The following is a 21406-nucleotide window of genomic DNA, read 5'->3' on the forward strand; positions in this document are numbered from 1 at the left end:
CCTAATGATGTGTGAGAAGCTATTTGCTTGTCGCCGTTGGCTTCACAGCTGCTTGGGATCACACACAATCGTTGCGATGCAGGTGCACATGCCAGCTGTGGACTGCTGAATGAACACGCTTGTAAAAAAAAAAAAAAAAAAAATGGACAGTTTGTAAACAACAGGTAGGTATGGGGTAGTTTTTTTTTTTTAAAAAGTCTACACACCCCGTGTCCATAGCATGTCGTCTTCTAACTGGATGTTCTGCCATCTATTGCAGTGCTTTCGGATTTACGCCAAATAAAGATGTTCAGATGTTCTAGTAGGCTTTTCCTGGCATTTTCTAGCACAACTTGTCAAATGTCCTCGGTCCAGTTAAAGAAAAGCTTTCACCCAAAAACTTCACGTCTTCGAGTAGGCTTTTCCTGACATTTTTTGTTTCAGGTTTAGTTTCAGCGTCTTAATTGATTCTTAAAATGTGACATGAGAAAAGAATCCCCTTTGTTCTTTGTAGTTTGTTTTACAGTCCGATTATCCGTTCTTGGCCAATTCTGATGAAGGGAGGAAAAAATGTCCAATTACTGCACTTGACTTTACAAAGCAAACAAATTAAAGCTTTAGCGTATTTGCTTGAAGTATGTTCTGCAATCCGCAGATGGTGCAGCCGGGGTCTTTTTTTCATTTTTCTTTTTAACCCCACCCCTTAACCCCGAATTCCCCCTCCTTCCGCCATTCCGGCCTATATTGACGTGCTAATGGCGACAAATTGATGAAGCCATTGACTGATCCGAAGACACAAGGGCGAGTGGGGAAACAAAGTCTCTACCACCCACTTGCTGTCATTAATCAAAGTCCTGCCAGCCTCTTGGCCCTCCCTCCAGACAGCCGCACGCACAATGCCACGACCAAGTGGGGTCACTTTAACGTTGCCTTTAAAATGGTGCCTTGAGATTGAGCGCAAACATAAAGTAAATATTTAATTAGGGGTAAACATGGACAAGATGTAAATTGAATTGTTCTTTGCTGAGGAGAAATGAGATATGCTTCTTCTTAACTCGTGTGACCAAAACAAATTGGTCATATCTATGCAGCTTGCAAATATGGATGCCCTTTTTTTATTAGCAAGTTGAGGTGGCAACAAAAATCTAAACGTTTTATTAAAAATAATTGAAGTAGTCTTAATAAAATAAGAGCGGTTATGCAATTCGAGCAGAAAATCCATCACATTATTTTTTACTGCCTACAACATATCTTTGCCCAAAAAGAATCAGGCCGCCCTCTAGTGGCTAAGATGTAATGTCACAGAAACTTCTCGCCAGGAGGGACGTTCGATCGGTTTTAAGTTACGAACGTATCACAATGAACGCGCTTGCGCAAGCATATGGGGTGGTTAATGTAATTGTTTGACATTTAAGAACTTTTCACCTGTTAACATTTGACTGTTATTACAACTTCACTGGAGAGGTACGTACAAATTCGGGTAACGTCGCCGCTGTAGGTTTAGAAATCACATCAGTTAAGAATACGTATTGCAGTTTTTCACTGTAATGTAACACTATATCCACCGGGTGTCGCCAAAGACCACCAAATAAATTATCCTCCCATTCACGCGCCTTCTTCGGAGTTTCAATCAAAGCTCCTCTGGCATCGACAGAGCGCACTTTGGAAACTGTTCTCCCTCGTGTGTTTCTTTGCGGGACTGTCCCCTGAGCTCCCACTCAGCTTCGACTATTGAGGCGTGCGGTGGCGGGAGGCCGGTCGGCCGGCCATTCGGCTCACCTCCTTCCTTTCCCAGACCTCCTTGACGGTGGGAACCAGTTGTTCGGGCAGCCCAAAATGGTCCCCGTGCTATTTTTAGCTCAATCTAAAGGGTTGCTCCTCTGGGACTTATTGCCGTCAGGGTTCCGCGAGCCACGGAATGTAACCCGGGACAAGTCGAGCCAGATGTGATGGAAAACATCTGGACGGCCGCCGGACTGGGTTGTCCGGACTCTCGTCTTGTTCACCAGGAGAATCAGTTTTCCGGAACAGCAGAACTTCTTGTTGATACACTGCTAATCAATAAAAACTGAGACAGTCTCTCGGGAATCGGACGATTTTAAAATGTCTTTTGTAGTGAAAATATAATTTATTGAAAATCGCAATTGAGTTCTTGGAAAAACAAAAACTTGTAAAGATAATAAATCCAATTGAAGTCTGGAATTTTTTTTAAGTAGCCACTTTCGACAATGATAAAATTTTCCAAAAGGACAGGAAACATTAATTTCTCACAAAAATAAATACGGACCCCTAAAAATACAACTTCTAGAAAACTTATGAAAACTTTTATTAATTTAACTATTTTTTTTTCAGATTGCCTTTTCACTAACCCTGTGAGAATGCATTTTAAACAGTTGTGCCAGGAGCAAATGCTGCCAAATAACCCATAAAGGCCATCCATCATGCAGCAATAACTTGCGGTCCCTCATGTGCAGTGAGAAAGTGACACAAATGGCGGTGCCATAAATAACAGCACAGAAAGAAAACAACGTCGCCATGCTAACCTTCATTTATTACTGATCTTTATTTAATTTTAAAAAAAAGATTGCTTGTATATGTTACATTGGAACATTTCTGTGTTCTGTCTCAAGAAACAAATGTTAGGCACAAAAGCAGCTGAAGCCACAAGACACCAGGGAAGAAAATGTGAGTTGAGCAAAAAGGGGCGTTGAAACGGCGCAAAAAAAAAAAGCAGTAGTCTCAGCGTCATATAGGTGACATTCAAAAGTACACACTACTTTTTAAATACGACTCCACTTAACCACGCTAAACAATATTCCTCACCAGTAAATATTAATAATCACTTCAACAACTCCGTCTGTTGAATATCATATTCCTCCAAAACTGGGAAAAAAAGAAACCTGATCAAACGCGTTTTTGGTTATTCGTAGAAAAGAAGAAGAAGAAGAAGAAACAAACCTGCTCAAGCTATAGTAGGAAAAGCTGCAATTTCACAAACTTTTGCATCGAGGATACCCAGGAAGAGAGTCCATACAAAGGCCACACAGCGAAAAGCCGCGCACTACTGCTTAGCTGCAAAAAAAAAAAATATTGCACAGGAGAAACAGAAAAGCTCAAAAGCGGAGCGTTGAGGTACCATCTTGTGTTTCTTGGTAGTTTATCATCGCTTTTGTGTTGTTGCAGATTAAATAAAGCTTGGCATGGATCACACTGGCTATAGTAGGGAAAAAAAAAAATTAAAATGGAATTGATCACGTGTGCAGCTTCCACATGTCGATTACGGTCCCCATCTCCAAATGTTTTTTTTTTTTTTTTTGGCATTGGCATGATAATTCGAATAACGACGAGGGGGGCTCGCCTCTGCATTTCTATGCGTGTACACCAACACATGACAAGTCATTGGCACATCGGAATTATGGATGTAAAAAAGAAAAAAAAATGACAGTAATCTCACAATTCAACAGCGCACGGTGCTTTTTCTTTTTCGAAAGTATCCAGAAAATACAACTTACAATCCTTTTTTTTATTTTGGGTTTTTTTTTTTTTTTTTGGTTGAACCAAAGTATAAAAGCAAGTGCAGAACTTCAAGTTGTGGACCCGACAGCTCCCGCACGTCATCGCGCCTTTTAAACCGAAGCGGTTTAAAAGCGCACGAGTCAAGGCCAGTCGGGGCTCGGACTTGGTTATCTTACCGCTGTCCACATCCAGGCAGAGCGAGCACCACCACTCGCGAATTACTAATTCTTTTCTCGTCTTCCGACGCCAATGGAAGCAAATTTCTGTGGCACGCAACCCGATGACGGGCTTTCTTTGCCGCCAAAAAAATGGCACAAGTGTGACAGCGGAAGTGGCGCCTGAGTCACTCTCAACAAAAAGGGAAGAAAAAAAGAGCCAAATAAGTGCAGTGTGGTCGGGATGTGGCGGGGTGATGGTGCTCGCGTCAGTCCTTCGTCGGCACGACCCCGCGAGGGGATTTTGCCTATGCAGTGGCGGGGACCGACACCTCCAGAAGACGGTTGTTTTTGCGCTTGCAGGACACGCCGTTGCCGTTTTTGGGGGTTCCCTGGATGAACTTGACGCACACTTTGTCCTGCTTGAACTGAACCAGAAACCTGCGAGGACACAAAGACCGCACGGGTCAGGAAAGACCTTCCAGAAAATTATACGCTTGTCCAAAGATGGCGGAATGAAAAACCGAAAGCGGAATAACTGGCCGATTCGTTCAGGAATAAACATACGGAATAACTGAATGCAGAAAGTTTGACAGTTTGACTTTGCGCTTTAGTATTTGCACCACAAAACGGACGTGACTCACTCATCCGAGATGTCGACGTTGAGCCGCTCGCCGTCGTCGGAGGCCGTGGAGCCGATGTGGTGCAGTTTGGTGATGGTCTCGATCAAGTGCTCGCTGCTGAGTAAGAAGTCTCCTTTGACGGCCGAGGCCGAGCCCTGCGGCGAAATCACCGTCACACAACGGCTTCGTGCAACCAAAAGCGCTTTTTGACGTAAACTGGACTTTTCATTTTGGGAATAGAATTTGTTAAGTACAGTCACATTTAGCTCCTCGAGATTTAAATCTCTCACTCGATGACTTCCACGTACGTCCTTGGCACCAATTACTGCTTATGAATGAAATCAGAGATTTGGTGCCATCTTGTGGCCACTTATAGAAAGAGCACAAAAACTGACAAATGTGTAAGAGTTAACTATACAGTGAAAGGATTTTGCAACGCCGGGGATGATGACAGTGATCTGGGGTTGCCACGGTAACGCAGAAGAGCGGCTGTAATTATTTGAATTTGTATTTATTTTTTTCTTTTGAAAATTGCGTGTCGAGTCATCCTCACCTCTTTGAGCTTGAGCGCAAAAAAGCCGTCGTTCTGCGTGCTGACGGAAACGCTGCTGAGGTCCGGCAGAGCCACGCTGGCCTTCACTTGGCCCGTCTTCTGGTCGGCCAGCACCACATTTTTCTTAGTCAGCAGGAGTATGCGACTGGCACCCTGAAGGCAACAACGCAGTTACACAGCTTGCAAATCGAATTTGGCTCGTGTCAGCCTTGTGGCGCAGGCAGACAAAGGAAATGTTGTTGTCGGGAGGAGGGCGAAAATAATAATGCAAAATGTTAAGATGTAGCAAAATATTTACAAGAGCCTCCGGGAGAAATGTTCCACTTTTCCACGGCACAAATTGGGTGTGAATGGAGGGCAGCTGTTGCGGAATTTTTCTTACTTTGCCGTTGGCCCTGTTGATCTTGTTGACCACGTCCGCCAGCAGAACCTTTTCCTCAACACAACTATTGAGCTTCTGATATTTGGGGTTCTTGCTGATCTCCAGGTAGTCACCTTTGAAAGGCTGGCTAACACTGCGATAAAAAAAAAAAAAAAAAAACACGTAGGACTTGAGCATTGCACTGGGGAATTACGACTTACGAAGGGGAACGTGCATGAGAGAATTTTCCATACCTGCTGGGATAGAGAGACTTTTTATCCTTGAAAAGCTCACTTGCCTCCAGCTTCTCTTCATACACGGCTTTCTTCTCCTCGGTGAACTTGCTTCGGTATTTCTTGCACTGAGCACAAAAAAAAAATAAAAATAATAATGATGGCAACTGAAGTCATATTATAATAAGAATGATAGTAATGATGATGAGAAAAAAAATAAAAACAAAAAAAAAAGGGGAAAAAAATAAAAGGAAAAAGGAAAATAAAAAAAAGAAAAAAGAAAATAGAGAAAAAAAGAAACTAACAAGAAGAAAGTATCGAATGCAAAGATTTGAGAGGCTGTCATCAATGATGGGCCCATTCATTGACGACACTCATGCATTTCGCCAACATGAGACTCTTGTGACTCGCTGTCTCAACTATTACAGGACTGGATCAACACGAGTTCATGCAAAAGTGACGTAGGAAAAAAATGCTGAATTTTTGGGACCGACCCGCCAAAGGTGGAAGATTGCTCGCAGTTCTGCGTTTGTGGCATCCAGGAAGCGGTAAGGCCGGGCAGGCCAGTTTTTGTCAACGGGTGACATGGAAGGCAACGTCTTCTTCAGACCCAGGAAGTATTTCTGCATCTACAACAAGACAGACGCATTGTATTTGAAATTCTTTGATAGGTCGTCGGAAGTGCAAATGACACATTCAGGCCCGACTTACGATTCTCTGGATGGTGAAGTTATAAATCTTTTTCCCGGCATTTGCCCTGAAGAATTTTCTGTATTCCCTGCGGACCTAAATGCAAACAAAAAACAAAACAATCATCCGCTGCTGCTTTTTTCATTTAACGTGAAACGGATGGGAGGAAACGAAGGAATTAACGCCAAGCTGCTGTAATTACATCAAATTAAAAACAAAAAAAAATCACCCACATGGAACGGTTAATGACGTGTATGGCAAACGACCTTCATGCCGACCTTAATAGCGGAAAGTGTTGTGAACAGGTGCAAAGTGGATCGTGACGAGCGGGGTGAACAATTAGGATGATGAAAGATTAACACCGCGACAATGTCCACATGGACAGTTTTAGGCAATCACGACAATGTCTCACACACACACACACACACAAACACGGAATACACACCTAGAGGAAGAGAAAAAGCAGTTTAAATACAAAAATGATGTCGCTTGACACGGGGTTAGTTGAATGGATGAAAGACAGCAACAGAAGACAGCCTCAACCCTGTGAGCCAAAAGGTTCTCATTTGTGCTTTTAAAAATGCTGCAATTTCCAACCAAAAATGAAAAAAAAAAATACCCACAATTTTGCAAGCGTTAGGCAAATGCGACCGGCATAGCAACAAGCCTCCGGGGTAAAGTGAAAATGTTTTTCTTTGGATTGGGGCGCAGTGACCCGTGAAGAGCGGAGAAAGCCGTTCTTGCGTGGTTTCATGGGTGGCGCGGCGCAATGTTGAAAGACAACTTGTCCCAAAAGGATTGCACGGGAATGTGCAGCGGGATTTACGTACTGAAGAGAAAATTACAGGGAGGAAGAAAAAAAACCCCAAAACAAAACAAACAAAAAAAACAGCTACATTAAGAGGCGCTGCTGCCAGTTGCAATCAATTTTGTAGCTTACAGAAATAATGAAATAGAATGTGAATGCTCCCAATTGAAGATTTTGTGTCGCACATTGAGTTGCCTTGTCTATAAAATGTGCTGCATAAATAAAAGGGTCCCGCCTTTTGTTATATTATCTGGCTACATGTGTTGCTTCACAATTGGTGTGCTTTGTTGCTTGACGTGTTAACGCCGCCACATAGTTGCTACACATTAGCCCTTCGATGGCACCATTTTGTGCGTTAGCACTAGCATTATGCTAGCAGACTGAGAGGCTAACACGTGGTTGTTTAAAGCCACAGCGTAATTTGGTAATTTGATTTAAATGGACAGGAAACGTCAACTGTGAGCTTGTTGGGAAGTAAGTTGACTGGAAAAAAAAATACGGTCAAATGCATTTCAAGGCGCCACTGTAGATTGTGACGTTGCGTTTAAGGAAACAACGGCATTATGGGAAAAAAACCATCCAAAAGAAAAAGTTTGACGTCTGCACTAGGCAGAGACTGGCTTCCTGAATGAGGACACAGACAGGTCGAAGGAGACGTGAGGAGACATGGCGAGGGGGGGGGGGGGGTCTGGTTAGTAGTTGGCAGGCTCGGTGATGGCTTGGCCTGAGGGCTGCTTGGTACCTTTAGTCCCTGCCAGCAGGCCCAAATCACTGCGACGGCATGCTTACGCCTGGCCTCTTCCTTCAGTCTCCTCAGCTCCCTGCGAGCCTGTTCAAGGGATGGGCGAGGACACAGAACAAGGGGGGAAACAAAACCAAGCAAGAGGAAATGAGCAGAAAAAAAAAAAAAAAAAAAGGCGGCGACGCCGCGTTGCCTGAGGTGAGCAGACATCAAACACGGCACACACACGCACACACAAACACGCGCACACGCAAAGCTCGCACGGCCCACTGCACTAAGGACAACTGCTCCATCCTTTAGAAACAAATATTTTATGACGCTAAAGAGTCAAACACATTTTTTTTTCAGGAGTTTCTGCAGGGATATTCAAGCTTTTGTGAAAATTCGGGCAGAAAATTGTCACCTGACGGCCTCCAAAGTGGTCCTGTGGAGGAAAACGACAAATGGCACAGCGATGCAAGAAATGAAGCATGCCGAAAAAAAATAAATCAAATGAAAGTTGCCATGCAGATGGCATGCAGGGCAGAGTGGACGGAAGGATATTTGTGCTGAAAACTCTCAACATGACCCCCAGTGGATATAAAAAGTCTACCACCGCAAATTCAAGATCAACCAAAAACAAAAAAATGAAGTGCCGTCGTCTTTTTCCTGACACTCACATCTGGCCGCAGCGAGCTTCCACAGCATCAGGGGTGCAAAAGCATTTCCGAGGCATTAAATATATTTTTACTTTGCATCTTGGAACACACACACAGTCACCAAGTGGAGAAAATAGGACACCAATCTAAACTCACGTCACAATATAAACAAAGACAAAAAGACCATTTTTTCGGGAGGCCTGCCAAGAGGCCGACAGCAAGATTGAAGGAGTTTGTGGCAAGTACTGGCTGTTTAGCACGTGTGACAACTATCTCCGGTCTTCATGGTGGGAAAAAAAAAAAAAGTTTTGGTCTCTTTTTTTGCCCCCACAATACGGCACTTAAACAGGGGTGTGTAGACTTTTCACATCCACTGTCTGTAACATCACGAGGGGAGATATGGGCTTGGTTGGATTAGTTATAAAAAAAAAAAAAAAAAAAAAAAAATCAGGCATAGTGGACTGATGGATATGAAGGTTTTTTTTTTTCGGTGGGATGTAGATGGAGGCGGCCAGTCACAAAGTCACTCCAAGTCAATGCAACAGGCTTCCCAAATACCTTGGTGCCCTGCCAGCCGGCCCAAATGACCGACACGGCGCGTTTATTCCTCGCCTCTTCCTTCAGATGACGCAACTCCCTCCGTGCCTGATCGAAAATGGCGGTCGTCGTCCATGGAGGAAGTTCATTTCAATAAAAGGACATTTCAATTCATGACTTTTGGAACCATACGGTATGATGATGATGATGATGAAATTATCTGGCCAGAGAGCAAAGACCTCACAAAATCTCTTTGAACAGTCACAATGATAAGTCAGAGTTGATCTTATCAGGTGCTTTGGAAACCTTGAAAAACGATATTGATTATAAAGCAACGATGGCGGATATGACAACTGATAACGTAAATGCTGATAAGCTCGAGCTGGGATGGGCAAGTGGCGGCCAGCGTGCTTCCTGATAATTCCATTTTTATTTATTTATTTTTTTAAACAAACCCCAAAATATTGTCAACGCTGATTAACCGTCAATATGCGTTGTGGGTGAAATGCTGGAAGAAAAATCTAAATCTAAAATCTAAAAAAAATCTTGACAAAGAAATACAAAAAAAGATGCCAAACTGCAAATACTGTCATTTTACGACGTGATATCGCCAACCGGCACGAGTCTTAGTTGCACTTTCACTCAGTCTTATACTACGAGAGCAGGCCTAATTTTTTTTGTCGGACGTGGAATGATTTCTGGGACAGACATAGCACCTCAATAATCTAATTATTTTTTTTTAAATGAGATGATTTTTGTGACCGCATTTAAGTTGCCCATCCCTGGACTAGAACTGCAAAGACTATCACACAGTTTCTTTTTTTTCTTCAAACCAGCGGCATTTACACCACCATCGCTTTAGCCGGAAGCGTATCGGAACATGCGCTTTCCCTGCATGACAAGGCAACGATCGAACATTTCGAGCAATCTCACACTTTGACACAGAAAACACGACACACTAAAGGTCGCTGGAAAACAGAATGACCCGAGTGAGTGTTAATAAGACCAGCCTTCAGGTCCGTTACTTCATGTCATGGCATTTTAGTGAACAGGGATGACAAGACAGCCGAGACAGCTACACACTACGTACGGGTGGAAATACCTTTGTTCCCTGCCAGTATGCCCAAATTACTGTCACAGCATGTTTATTCCGCACTTCTTGTTTTAGACGTCGCAGCTCCATTCGAGCCTGAAGGGTCGAGGGGCCGTTAGGTAAGAAAGAAGAGAGTGTGAGAAAAGGAAGAGAATCAAGGAAACAAAATACCCCCCAAAAAATAGAAAGAAAAAGCAAATCGGCCGTTGTGAGACTGGCAGAAGCAGCCGTGTCCAATGCATACAGTCGAGAAACCAAAAAAAAACAACATTTGAATGGAATTGCATAGGAAGAGGAAAAAGGCCTTCCGCTTTCGCACATCCAACGCGGCATCATCAGTACCTGAGTGCCGTGCCAGTACGCTGCGATTGTGGTCGCCGCCTCTTCACACCTCTTCTGATGTTTCAGTTCCCTCAAAAGTTTGCGAGCCTTTAAAAAAAAACAACAACAACATTTTATTGCACCTTTTCATTCTAAAACAACAATGGAAAAAACCCAAAAACCTGCTGGCCCACCTGCCATCCCCGAGTGTACGACTGCACCACGGTGGTGGCGCTCTTGATCCTCTGGTATTTCTTTTGTTGCTGTCGGGTGCAAAAGGACATGACGTGAGAACTCAAACGATCAAAGCTCAACTCGGCAAGTGCCGCCAGATGATTTCTCACCGCGTAGCGCCGGTACCACGCCGCCACCACAATCTGACTCTTTTTCAGCAACAAGAAATGAGTGCGGCACTTCCAGCCGCGGTAGATTTTCTGAATGAGCGTGGCCAGGTCGTGCAGGCACTGCCGCCGCCTTTCCTCCAAGAAGAACAGCTGCGAGGAAAACGAGACAAAGAGATGGCGGGTTGGACCAATAGAGGAGACATCATTGAAAATGACGCCCAAAGACCGATTTTGACGTTCCTTTCACTTTCCAGCGACTTTGGGGGTGTTGACATTCATTCGTCTTTTACCATCTTCATGATGCAGAAAGCAATGTTTATCTCTGAGCAAATATTGATTCAGTGATATGAAGAACAAAGTCCAGGCGCTACCTTCTGAAGGGAACGGACTGACGCTTTGCTGCTTGGCCCACAGCCAAAAAAAAAAGGATAACTTATCTTCAGCCGCAATACGAATACATTAAATGTCTTTTTCACAAGAAGGCATATGATGCGAGCTCTTGATATCACAGTTTTAACCAGCACTCAGGCAAGGAGATTATGTTTACATCCATGTTTCTTTTTTTAAATCTAAACAACAATAATCAGAAACCATGAGTGCAGCCTTGGGCAAAGAATAACCAACGTTAGCAGCCATTTCCCAACCTTTCCTTTGCCGTTCACCTCAGACTTTTTATGATCTAACTTGAAGAGGATTAAGGCCATTTCTATTCCATTTTGTAAAACTCGAGACTGCTTAAGTGGTTGATACTAAATGACACTTCCCCATACCCCTCCCCCCCCCCCCCCAAATATTTTTGGCTAGTGGAAAAAAAAAAAAAAAAAAACTCAAGAAAAGGCACTAAATTGTGCATCCTTGAGTAGTTAAAGAGCCGACTCAAGATGCGCATTTCCCATGGAAGACGGGAGGGCTAAATGGAAGCATGTGTTTGGTTCAAGGCAAAACATTAAGTAGGAGGGGGTGGGGTCACGTTCACAAACATTGTGCCAAAACAACCACTTGACATTCAGGCACGTACGGCAAAACAAACACGCGCGTCGCGCTTGTGCTGCGGCGTTTACCGTTCGGGGATTCCTGATGAAGATTTTCGAGCGGCCGTAGGAGAATTCTTCAGTGGGAACCTGAAGATCTGCCATGAGGACTTCTACTCCCTCCCTGTAGGGGGAAAAATGTTTAAAAACATCATTCCTCATCAAAGATGAATGAATATATTCCAGTTGAGGAAATTGTGAGTGTGTGCCAAGATGGGAACGGGATTTAGCAAGCAACAAAGTGGGCCAAAACACGAGAGTCTGATTGATACTTAATGGAAGGCAATGAGTGATAAGGACGAAATGTCCTCCGCATGCCGTGGCGCACAAGGCCAACGTTGCGTTTGTGGAATATGCGGCATAATGTATGTTCTTATGCGAGAGCGGTGCGCCGAGTGAGGCACGATGAAATATGCGCATTTCGGGCCTGAGAAAATGGGAGATAAAGCTGAGCTGGAAAACCAGCAGAGGCCAGGAAACATTCTCCATTTGGAGTATAAACACTGACAAGCAACAATACTTTCAACATTTCTATATTATGACGTCTAATACAAGAGATTGATCGAATATTCTGCTTTTAGAAATATAATACGTTTGAGTTCACAAAGTACATCAGCCTTTGTAAAGAAAGAAGATATGATGCGTTCATATAGTATACACACACTATATAGTAAATACAAATTAAAGAGCTAAATAATTGAAAATCAAATAAATATTCAATGAATGTAAATGGACCAAATTTAATACAACTGAGCTGTAAATCGGAAGTGATTCTTTCATTTAAAGCCTGGATGGATTATTTTTATTACATTTTTTTTTTAGGACAATGCTAATCATGATATTCTGCATAATGAAATTCCAATCCTAGATTAATTGCGCCGGATCAATAAATAAATCTATTAACTCATTCACTGCCAATGACGGCTATAGACGTCAATTTCTTTTTTTTTTTAATTTGGCTGGCAGTGAATGAGTTAATCCGATTAATCGATCAGGCTCTACTTCCATGCGCCACAAGAGGGAGCCAGAGTGCCACCATATTTTGCCAATCACCGAGATTCAGAAAGAGATAAAAATGATTCCAAATGAGCTTGGAAATAATGTGCATGCCATTCGAAAGCCATTTATTTGCAGGAAACATTATGCACCATTAGAAGAACCTAACCAGATTCGTCGTCTCACAGCTGCACAAAATCCCACCTGGGAGCTGACCACTCCAACTGCAGCCCATTAGCACTGCTCACACAGTCACTCTCTCCACTGGGAGTAGCTGGAAGCTCACTCAATATTTAAAGTCCACGGCTGCACATTTTCACTGAAAGCCTCAGAGGGGTTCTGGCAAAGGTCCCAGTAATGTCCCCCTCTGCCCCCCCCCCCCCCACGCCCACACCTGCTGCCAGTGAATTAACATGACCATTACCTAGCAGGCCCTCTCCAATGCGGCCAGGTCCGTTTGCAGAGCATTTTGTAGCGCTCCAGGCAGGGTTCGTACGCCTGCCGGAAGGCGTAGCCAGCTCTTCGCACGCGGACGTTCTCCATCAGGCCCAAGTAGCGCACTTGGTGGCAAACCAGCGATTCTGTGAAGATGTGCGCTGCCTTCTTGTCATTGGGTTTGATGCAGCTGGTGAAAATATGAGAGGATGCACAAACAAATTTAATTAAGAATGGCATATTGTTACTGCGATGCCAAAGCGCAAGCACCAGGGCTGCACGACTAATGAATTTTCATTGCTAGGAATAAATAAATGATTGGTCATTGACTGAGACCTGGGCAACTGTGTGATAATTGGATTTTACCGCTTAACTCATAATTCCCAAACACGGTATTATTCGGATTGTCCTGTTTCGACTCATGGGGCTGCATGGAACATATTCCTTTGAGACATTTTTTGGAGTGGACTTCCCCTTTAAGGCTTCATTAAGATGCCTAAATAACCGCGTGTAACGAAAAAGCCTAAAGTCACTCAGTGGACTGATGTGAGTCATGTCCAGAGAAGAAAATAGTCAAACTTGGAGATGAGGAGCATCATGATGAGGAGCTAGTGCAGCAAAAGCGATTACCATACGTCACCTGGACTTTGTGATTGCACTTTTATAGCATATTTTTAGTCAGTTAGCCATTCATAAAAAACTTAACGTCGTGCTTTCATCATGTATTCCTGCAAATGTTTTAGAAGTTTCATTTTGCACTGAATACTACTTTACAGTAAAGATGTTTTCTTGGACATAATGAATAACTGTGCTTCCTAATGAATTATTACTGCTCAAAATAATGGCGCACACACACACACGCACACTACCGGATGTAGTTGGGGTTCTTGGTTTGCAGATTCTTCATTAGAGTGCCCACTGATGCTTTGAACTGGAAGCCCGCCGTGGGCGGTCTCTTGAGGTTGACTTTGGCCGGGTTGCCCTCAGGGAACAGCTGTTTAATCAGACTGTGGTTGGCCTTGAACATGGCTTGGGACAAGTCCCGATAGAGGAGGTCATTGTTCTTGTCCACAAAGCCTTCAACGCAGTACAGCACCTTGTCACGAGGGAGAAAAACAATAATCATTAGTCGGCCATTATAGAAAATAGCTGTGAACCATTTTGTGTTTTTTGATTGCTTGGTGCATGTGGACGATAAAAGCACAAATGATTCTCTTTCTAAATTGAGTTTGTCATTTTTTTGGGAATTTCTCTCCACTTACGACTTACACATGTAAGGCCTCTTGAATTACTCTTCTTGTTTAGTTTTTTTCAATATTAATTGTTAATTTGCATTAAGCTTCGCATGACAGCTAAATTGTTTGGATAAAGCACTGACTTAAGTTAACAGTTTTATTTTTCCAAAAATGGTCTTGTTGTGAGAAGTTTTTCAAGGACTTTTAGTTTTCATTTGTTCCAAGAATCAAATTATAATTTTTTTTTTTAGTCAAAAGTCAAGTTGGATTATTTTTCCTGAAGTTTTATTTTTTTACAGGTAAGTTGGACTCTGTAATCTTTTTGCTAAAAAAATAAATAAATAGAGTTTTTGGGGCATTTCTTGAAATAGTTCAAACAATTTGAGAGTTTTTTTATTTATTTATTAGTTTTTTTTCACCAATAGTTGAACAGACAAAAGTTATATTCTTTCTTGATTTTAGAAAAGTGTCCCCTGTAGCTTTCCATACGATGCCATGCGGTACCTTGCCGGCGTAGTGCTGAATGCGGAAGCAGCTGTGCGGCAGGCTGTGGTCGTTGAGGAATTTGGAATTCTTGCTAAGACGGCTCTCAAAGTGCTGATGCTCGGCACACACGGTGTTCAGCTTGTCGAGGAAGGTCTCGTCCGTCACCGTCCCGGGACGCAGGCACTCCTCATCCAACATGGCCATGATGCCGTTTTGGTTCTGGTGGTGTGAAGACATCCAAAGGGGGCTTTTCACATCATGACGTCTTCACAAGACTCAATAAAAGTTCAGCCACTCCGTTTCATTGCAGCGGCAGACGAGATTTAGTTGATTGTTTTTTTCCCTCCCACCGGTGGGAATGTGACTTACGTTCTCAATGAGGTCACAGATAACGGCATTGTTGAAATATTCAATGTTGGTCCACTCGATGCCCTGCAACAAAAGGAAATTAAGGTCAAAGCTACAATAGCTTGACAATTGAGTACACATTTTGATTGCAGCCACAAAAAAAGGAACATTCCTCAGAGTAACCTCTCTGCACTTTGTTTCCATTACATCTGAGGTCCGCATTTAAAAAAAAAAGGGGGGGGGGTGAGGGGGATTGTAGCGCTGCTGTTTTTTTTTTTTGACTGAGGGGACGTCATCAAGCAACTTGTACCGCTGGCTTTGAAAAAAAGTTTGACCAAAATAAAAGCCTGCCATGTGGGCCTTTTAAATCGCCGCCATTAAAGGGCTGGGAACACATCAGCTTTGGTTGATGGAAGCAATGTGACAGATTTTTGGAGTGGGGCCGGGTGAAAAAGAAGGCGTGGCTTATACCGATGGGCCATCGGCGCCATTTCCGATTGGCGCGCCTCGCTCCTGTCCGCAGGCCTTGTGGTATTTTCCCATGCTGCACACTGGAAAGGGGCCAGAGCAGTGTTTGCAGGGAACGAGTTGAAAGGTCAGCACTCGCACACACTGAGCTTTGAAAACAAGCAAATCATCGAGGGGATCGTTGACGCTTGCAGGATTAAGAGATCACCTTCATTTCTCGCCGTCCACTTGAGGAGACGGAAAAAAGAAAGATCGAAATAACGAAATGCAGCCGAGACGGCTAAAGCCACCTTAGCACGGGCACGTCGAGCGTGAACGCGATAAAGTGACTATTGCACAACCCTCCCAACACCCCCTCCTCACAAATGAAGACTAGGTAGATTACATTTCTATATCCAAACTTGCCTCTCGGATGTACTCCTCCTGCTCCTCACGCAGGGTCAGCTCGATGAAGATCTGCTGCAGCTTCTCGTTGCAATAGTTGATAATGAACTGCTCAAAGCTGTTGTCCTGGAAGAGCAGGGAGAGAAAAAGGCTTTTTTACTCGTCCAATACTTGATTTCTGTCGTTTTGAAGATTCTGATTCCATTTTTGTTTTTTTTTCAATTATTTACTGCTTCACTAAAATGTCGTCATCCATATAAAATTGCTTAGATGTTAGATGAATCTTTACAATAACCCGATTAGCAAAGCTTGTATTTGAAGAGCAAAAGACTAAACAGAAAAGTAAAACATCTGTTAAGTTGCACCAAAAAAAAAAAGCATGAACATGCCATTTCTCGTCTAATGTTAGCCGATTCTAAATTTGACTCCCGCCTGTTAGTGAATCCTCAACCGTGAACTCCAACTAACATTAAACATCCTCGTGGAAGCAGTTGGGCCCCCGCCACCCAACTGTGCCCGTTAAACATTTACAGGCAATTATAACTGTTGTCAATTACGAGCTCGTGAGGGGAGCGTCACACTTGCTGGCAGATGGCCTAAATGTGCTGCTCGGAGGGTTAGACATTATTCGCTAGAAGCGCGTTTAGTGGAACAACTCATCGAGTGAAGGTCACCGCAAGATTTCTCAATGACAAGGAAAAGGCGAACACAAAGAAAAAAAAAACAAAAAAGGTCATTTGCTTTCCATTTAAAAAAAAAAAAAAACTTCACCGAGAAACCGCAGTCACCTTCACTGCTAAAAACTCACTCGCACATTCATCAGCAAAGCAAGGCAAGTGGCAGCAGGCACAAGGCTGAAATGGGAAATGTCCAAATAGCAACATTTTTGTCACGACAAACTCATTTGGAAGCAAATCAAAGTTATTTAGAACACGTATGCCAGTATTTGCCTCTTGTAGCTTTCATAAATGTGTGAAAATACACATTAAGATGAAATTGAAGTGGTCTTTTCAGACCCCCCTTCAAAGACATGAGACAAAAAAAAAAACAGCAACACGGCAAAAGAAACACTCTGATGGCAAATAAAACAAAAACCACAATAATTAAACAGACTCTTGATGGACCCGTGATGAACTTTTTCCGGGCCTGATGAATTTTTACGCCTTTGATATTGATTGGGTGCCTACAGAGTGGATGTCACGTGTCGGCTGATGCAAAGGTTGCATTTTTTTTTTTTGCATCTTGACAGCCACGTGGCCGTGCTGCACACCGGGAGCCGCTGAATTGTCTTTTAGCGAGCGTCAGAATTAGGAGGATGAGAGCATGCGTCAAGCACAGCAAACAGCAGGCTGGTGTTACTTACTGCCTTCTGGTGACCAAGACACGAGACAACAGGCGAGAGGAGAGCAACGGCTTGAGAGTGAGTGACGTGAATGAGCAATGGAATGGCAAAGACAAACTTAATGGATGGGATGAGGGGGAGGAGGGGGTATTCGTGCAACAAGGCAAAGAATATTCGTTCCAACATTTATTAAGAAAGACCTCACACACATATATTTGCTAAATAACCATTTGAAAAAACAGTTAATCGGATAAAATTTGAATTGTATCCCCTGACTGCTAATTCTGAACAAATTGTTGTGTATTTGGTTTTGCTTAGTGATAGAAAAATAATGATATTGGACTCTGCAACCGTTATTTGTTCAATCAGTGTTTTCCAAAGCAAAGCAGATATTTTGATTCAACAAAAAAGATATTTTTCTATGAAGGACTAAAGAAATCAGACGAGTAGTTTAATAATTGATTTGTCAATTAATTTTGACACTGTCACGAGACACGAAACGTTTGAGCGATCGTAACGTCGTGCAGTTAAAGCAATGAATTCAGTAATTCTTTTGTATACCACTAGAGGGAGCTTCCCATTTGTAGTACTGCAATTAAATAGTTAAATAATAAAAAAAAAATACTGGAAAAATGTGTAAATACATAAATATGACAGACATTTGGTCTGTGTATTCTAATTGTAATCCCAGAAATATCTTAAAATTATTTTTAAGGTTCAACGTACCCTCATATGGTGTTTATAAGAATTTGTGCGCAAATCAGAATGTGTGGTAGTCTATCACTGGCCTACGATAAACCAGGAAAGTCTAATTATTTTAATATTTCTCTTTGCGGCTTGTGACCTGAAAATGTCATGACCGTCAATATTTGTGTGAAAAAAAAATAGCGCTAATCAAATGAAAACTAGTAAAAACAGCGATAACAGTGTGCAGACTTCTTGTGCTGCGTGACAAGAAATTCTGCCACTGTGCACTTTTCATTACCTTGAAGTGTCGTACGACCTCCGAATCCGGAATTTTTTTTTTTTACATGAGCATGTATACATGAGAACGTAGTTCTGATCAGTGTCGTCAAGGTCAGTTTGTTTTACTGCGCTCTGACGTGCGGCAAAAGCGGATTTTACTCCTGAGAGCAGCAAAGCTGAACTAATCCAATATGAATATGCTTTTATCAGCCCACAGTTGTGCAGATAAGCTCCTCACAGGTATGTCGCCACTCACGCAGTCACACAAATAGCAAAAATCCTTTTAAAGCTGATAAAATGGATGCGTGGTCAGATTCTGTCCTCATGAGACACAGACGGGAAGACAGACAGAAAGGTTTCGGGTTTCCTACCTCAAATATCTCAAAGCCGTAGATGTCCAGCACACCCATGACCTTGTGGCGGGTTTTAGCTTGTGCCTGCGGGCGCAAAATTTGGTCAAGATCAGAATTTTAGAGGGCAAGTGCTGTGAGACCAGCCTGATGCAGAATTGAATATATCGTTGCTGTCTGGGAAGAATCGTACTCTTCATATTCAATTAATAATTAAATATATCTGCACACACTAACCTTCTTGACTGACTAGTTCCTTTGGCACCAAAGTATGACACAGATCCATAAAAAAAAAAAGCTTACTATGAAGTATCTAACCCAACAATTAAAACAAAACAAAAAATGTAAACTATGAATAATCCAGAATTTCAATTTTGAGGGGCTATAACGTCACATGGATCCCGCAGAGTGAGGGAAGAGGCGGAGTTTCACAACACTGTGTTCAAGAGGGTTCACAGATTTGGTCTCAAGCTATTTTTTTAAACCTTAAATTGCTTATAAATGCAAACAAAAAAAAAAAACGTGTGGACTGACCAATCATATCAATTTGAGAAAAAAAAAAAAAAAGCAAAATTAACCACATTCAGAAACACGATGTTTCCCCCTGACAGCGACAATATAAAATCACACATCATATTATGGGCACGTCTTACTTTTATGCTTTCATTGATCCTAGAGACAAGCCAGCTGAACAGACGGCTGTAAAGATTTTTGGCAAGGGCATCTCGAGCATAGTAGGCCTGCAAAAAAAAAAAAGAAGATTCAATATGTTAGCGGAATTCAAAAGAATATAAATACACTCATTATGAAAATATAATTGGGTAGCATCTCAGGCCAACGGTGAGCAGCAACGTTGGAAACGTATACATTTTTATTTGAATAGAGCAGAATCCATATTCCGTACACAAGTAATTTCAGTGAACCCGCTGACCTCTCCAATTTGACCCACAAACGAATCCCCAAGAGGAATACTCCTCATCTATAATTGAAAGCTTTCCATGTCACACTGACGTGGATGCGAGGTGGCAGCTCGTGAAACGCGGACGAGCGCTCGCGTGTCCAAGACAAAGTGGGACACGTCTTGCGCTTCCGATGCAGAACCTTCGCTCTCACCTGGGCCACGTTCAAGGTGGTCGACACCTTCTCCAATTTGGCCTCGACCGTACGGTAGCTGAACGCCCTTTCCAGCACCGACTGCTCGATGCCCAGCAGTTCGCACATCTCTTTTAAATCTGCAAAGAAACAAAATGTGGTATTATTACAAAAAGACATTGTCAGTTATTCATTAAAAAAAATAAATAAAAAAATAAATAAAAAAATAAAAAATTGCTGACTTTGATGGTCCAGAGGACAAAAACTGTTGACAAAAATTATCACAGTCAGAATTCATCCAAAAGCTTGTTTTCTTCTTTGTATTGTCCATGCGAGTGGGGTAGGTGCGAGTTTAAAAAGAAATTGTTACCGCGCAATTTTTATTTTTTTTTTTATTATAAATACAGCTCACTGGGACAAAAACTTTTTTATTGCCATAAATGTAAAATGGATTATCTTCTGCCAGAGGCAAAAATATGTGAAAGCAATATAAGAGGAAACCAGCTGTGATGGTGACGGTAACATATTTAGCGCCCAGAAATAATGCAACATTTTTATAGCGCCAATAGGGGGCAGTGGCTTAACAGCAGGTCATTTGGTTGTGTGCGCAAATGATTGCAGATGATCAAACGGCGGAAATAGCAGCTTGCCATGTCCACATGCTGTTAACTTGTACCGTTTTTATCTTTGACGCGGCTCTCGTCCGTGCCGTTACACCGCGACTCTGGCTTGAACTCGATGTTGCCGAGCTTCAGGACGGCTGCCACCAGCTCCAGCACCGACTGCACCTCGTCCTCCATGAAGCCCACAATCTGCATTGCATTCTGGGCAGGGGGAAATCAAATGAGTCCACCACTCCGAACGGAACAGAAGGCGAGCTATAATTCCGCGCTGATGCTGTCTGCGGACGGTCGCAACACATGCCTGAAATCAAATGCTTTGATGTGACCAAATTTTGATCATGAACATAAATGTGTGACAATTTGACCACCCGCTCCCAACAATGACACTAAACAAAACTACCGGACCTTTGCATAATAATGACATTGAATCGTGCTCAAACGGCCGAATGAGTGTCCTCAGAGTGAATCGCAATGTTAAGCTTTAGCTCATTTCCAGGATGCGGTTCAGTTCAATGTTCACAAGTTTTACGGCACCGCTGCAGGCTTTTCGCAATCTTTACGGTCAGTCTGTTATTTCAAGACGATAAGGAGAAATCACACCAGCATATCCCTCACTTCTTTCTTTAAAGCTCAGACAAACGTTTCAGTGCCGGCTGAATGACAACGAAACACGATTGCGGTACTCACTTTGACCGTCCTGAAGCTGGTGGCGTCATCAAGCCCGTTTACCACGGCCGAATCGAGGCTCAAGTAGTTGTACTTGCTGAAGTCCCGGTCCAGCTTCAGTTTCTCTGTTAAACACAAAATCAGCGACGGGAATGACGGCTCACGTTGGGCTCTACACATTCCTATCGATTATTGACAACTTGCAATATTAGTAAGATGTCATATTTGGCATGTCCAATTAATACAACTGAGATGAATAACAGAGGAGCCTTAAGTGGTAGTAAAATATTGACCAAAGAGAGGGCTGGATTAAAAAAAATAAATAAAAAATTCCGAAAACCATTTATGCATACTTTTCCTATCATTATGAGAAATTAGCGAATTTAAACAA

The 21406-nt window shown here is 42.7% G+C and overlaps 1 protein-coding gene across 5 annotated transcripts in view; it reads right to left on the reverse strand.

Annotated features, from left to right (window-relative positions):
* Nucleotides 1-2523: 2523 nt before the first annotated feature.
* The window catches only part of myo1b (myosin IB), a 40704-nt gene continuing 21821 nt past the window's right edge, over nt 2524-21406 (reverse strand). Inside the window, exons 9-32 of one of the 5 annotated variants that reach the window (XM_088314843.1) lie at nt 21037-21140; nt 20403-20550; nt 19748-19866; nt 19288-19374; nt 18656-18721; nt 15998-16102; nt 15146-15208; nt 14795-14995; nt 13925-14151; nt 13045-13245; nt 11655-11748; nt 10594-10743; nt 10444-10512; nt 10271-10357; nt 9938-10024; nt 8857-8943; nt 7661-7747; nt 6132-6206; nt 5915-6049; nt 5442-5548; nt 5209-5341; nt 4827-4979; nt 4295-4428; nt 2524-4091 (exon numbers count right to left, since the gene is read on the reverse strand). In XM_088314843.1, coding sequence (XP_088170969.1) covers nt 3959-4091; nt 4295-4428; nt 4827-4979; nt 5209-5341; nt 5442-5548; nt 5915-6049; nt 6132-6206; nt 7661-7747; nt 8857-8943; nt 9938-10024; nt 10271-10357; nt 10444-10512; nt 10594-10743; nt 11655-11748; nt 13045-13245; nt 13925-14151; nt 14795-14995; nt 15146-15208; nt 15998-16102; nt 18656-18721; nt 19288-19374; nt 19748-19866; nt 20403-20550; nt 21037-21140 — 2852 coding nt within the window. In that variant the 3' untranslated portion in view covers nt 2524-3958. The remainder of the gene's footprint in view (nt 4092-4294; nt 4429-4826; nt 4980-5208; nt 5342-5441; nt 5549-5914; nt 6050-6131; nt 6207-7660; nt 7748-8856; nt 8944-9937; nt 10025-10270; nt 10358-10443; nt 10513-10593; nt 10744-11654; nt 11749-13044; nt 13246-13924; nt 14152-14794; nt 14996-15145; nt 15209-15997; nt 16103-18655; nt 18722-19287; nt 19375-19747; nt 19867-20402; nt 20551-21036; nt 21141-21406) is intronic. The other 4 variants (XM_088314844.1, XM_088314845.1, XM_088314846.1 and 1 more) reach the window with 4 other exon arrangements.

Source organism: Idiotropiscis lumnitzeri, chromosome 14 (genome assembly GCF_059441095.1).
Source record: "Idiotropiscis lumnitzeri isolate Australia: NSW breed Sydney's pygmy pipehorse chromosome 14, RoL_Ilum_1.0, whole genome shotgun sequence".
NCBI lineage: Eukaryota > Metazoa > Chordata > Actinopteri > Syngnathiformes > Syngnathidae > Idiotropiscis > Idiotropiscis lumnitzeri.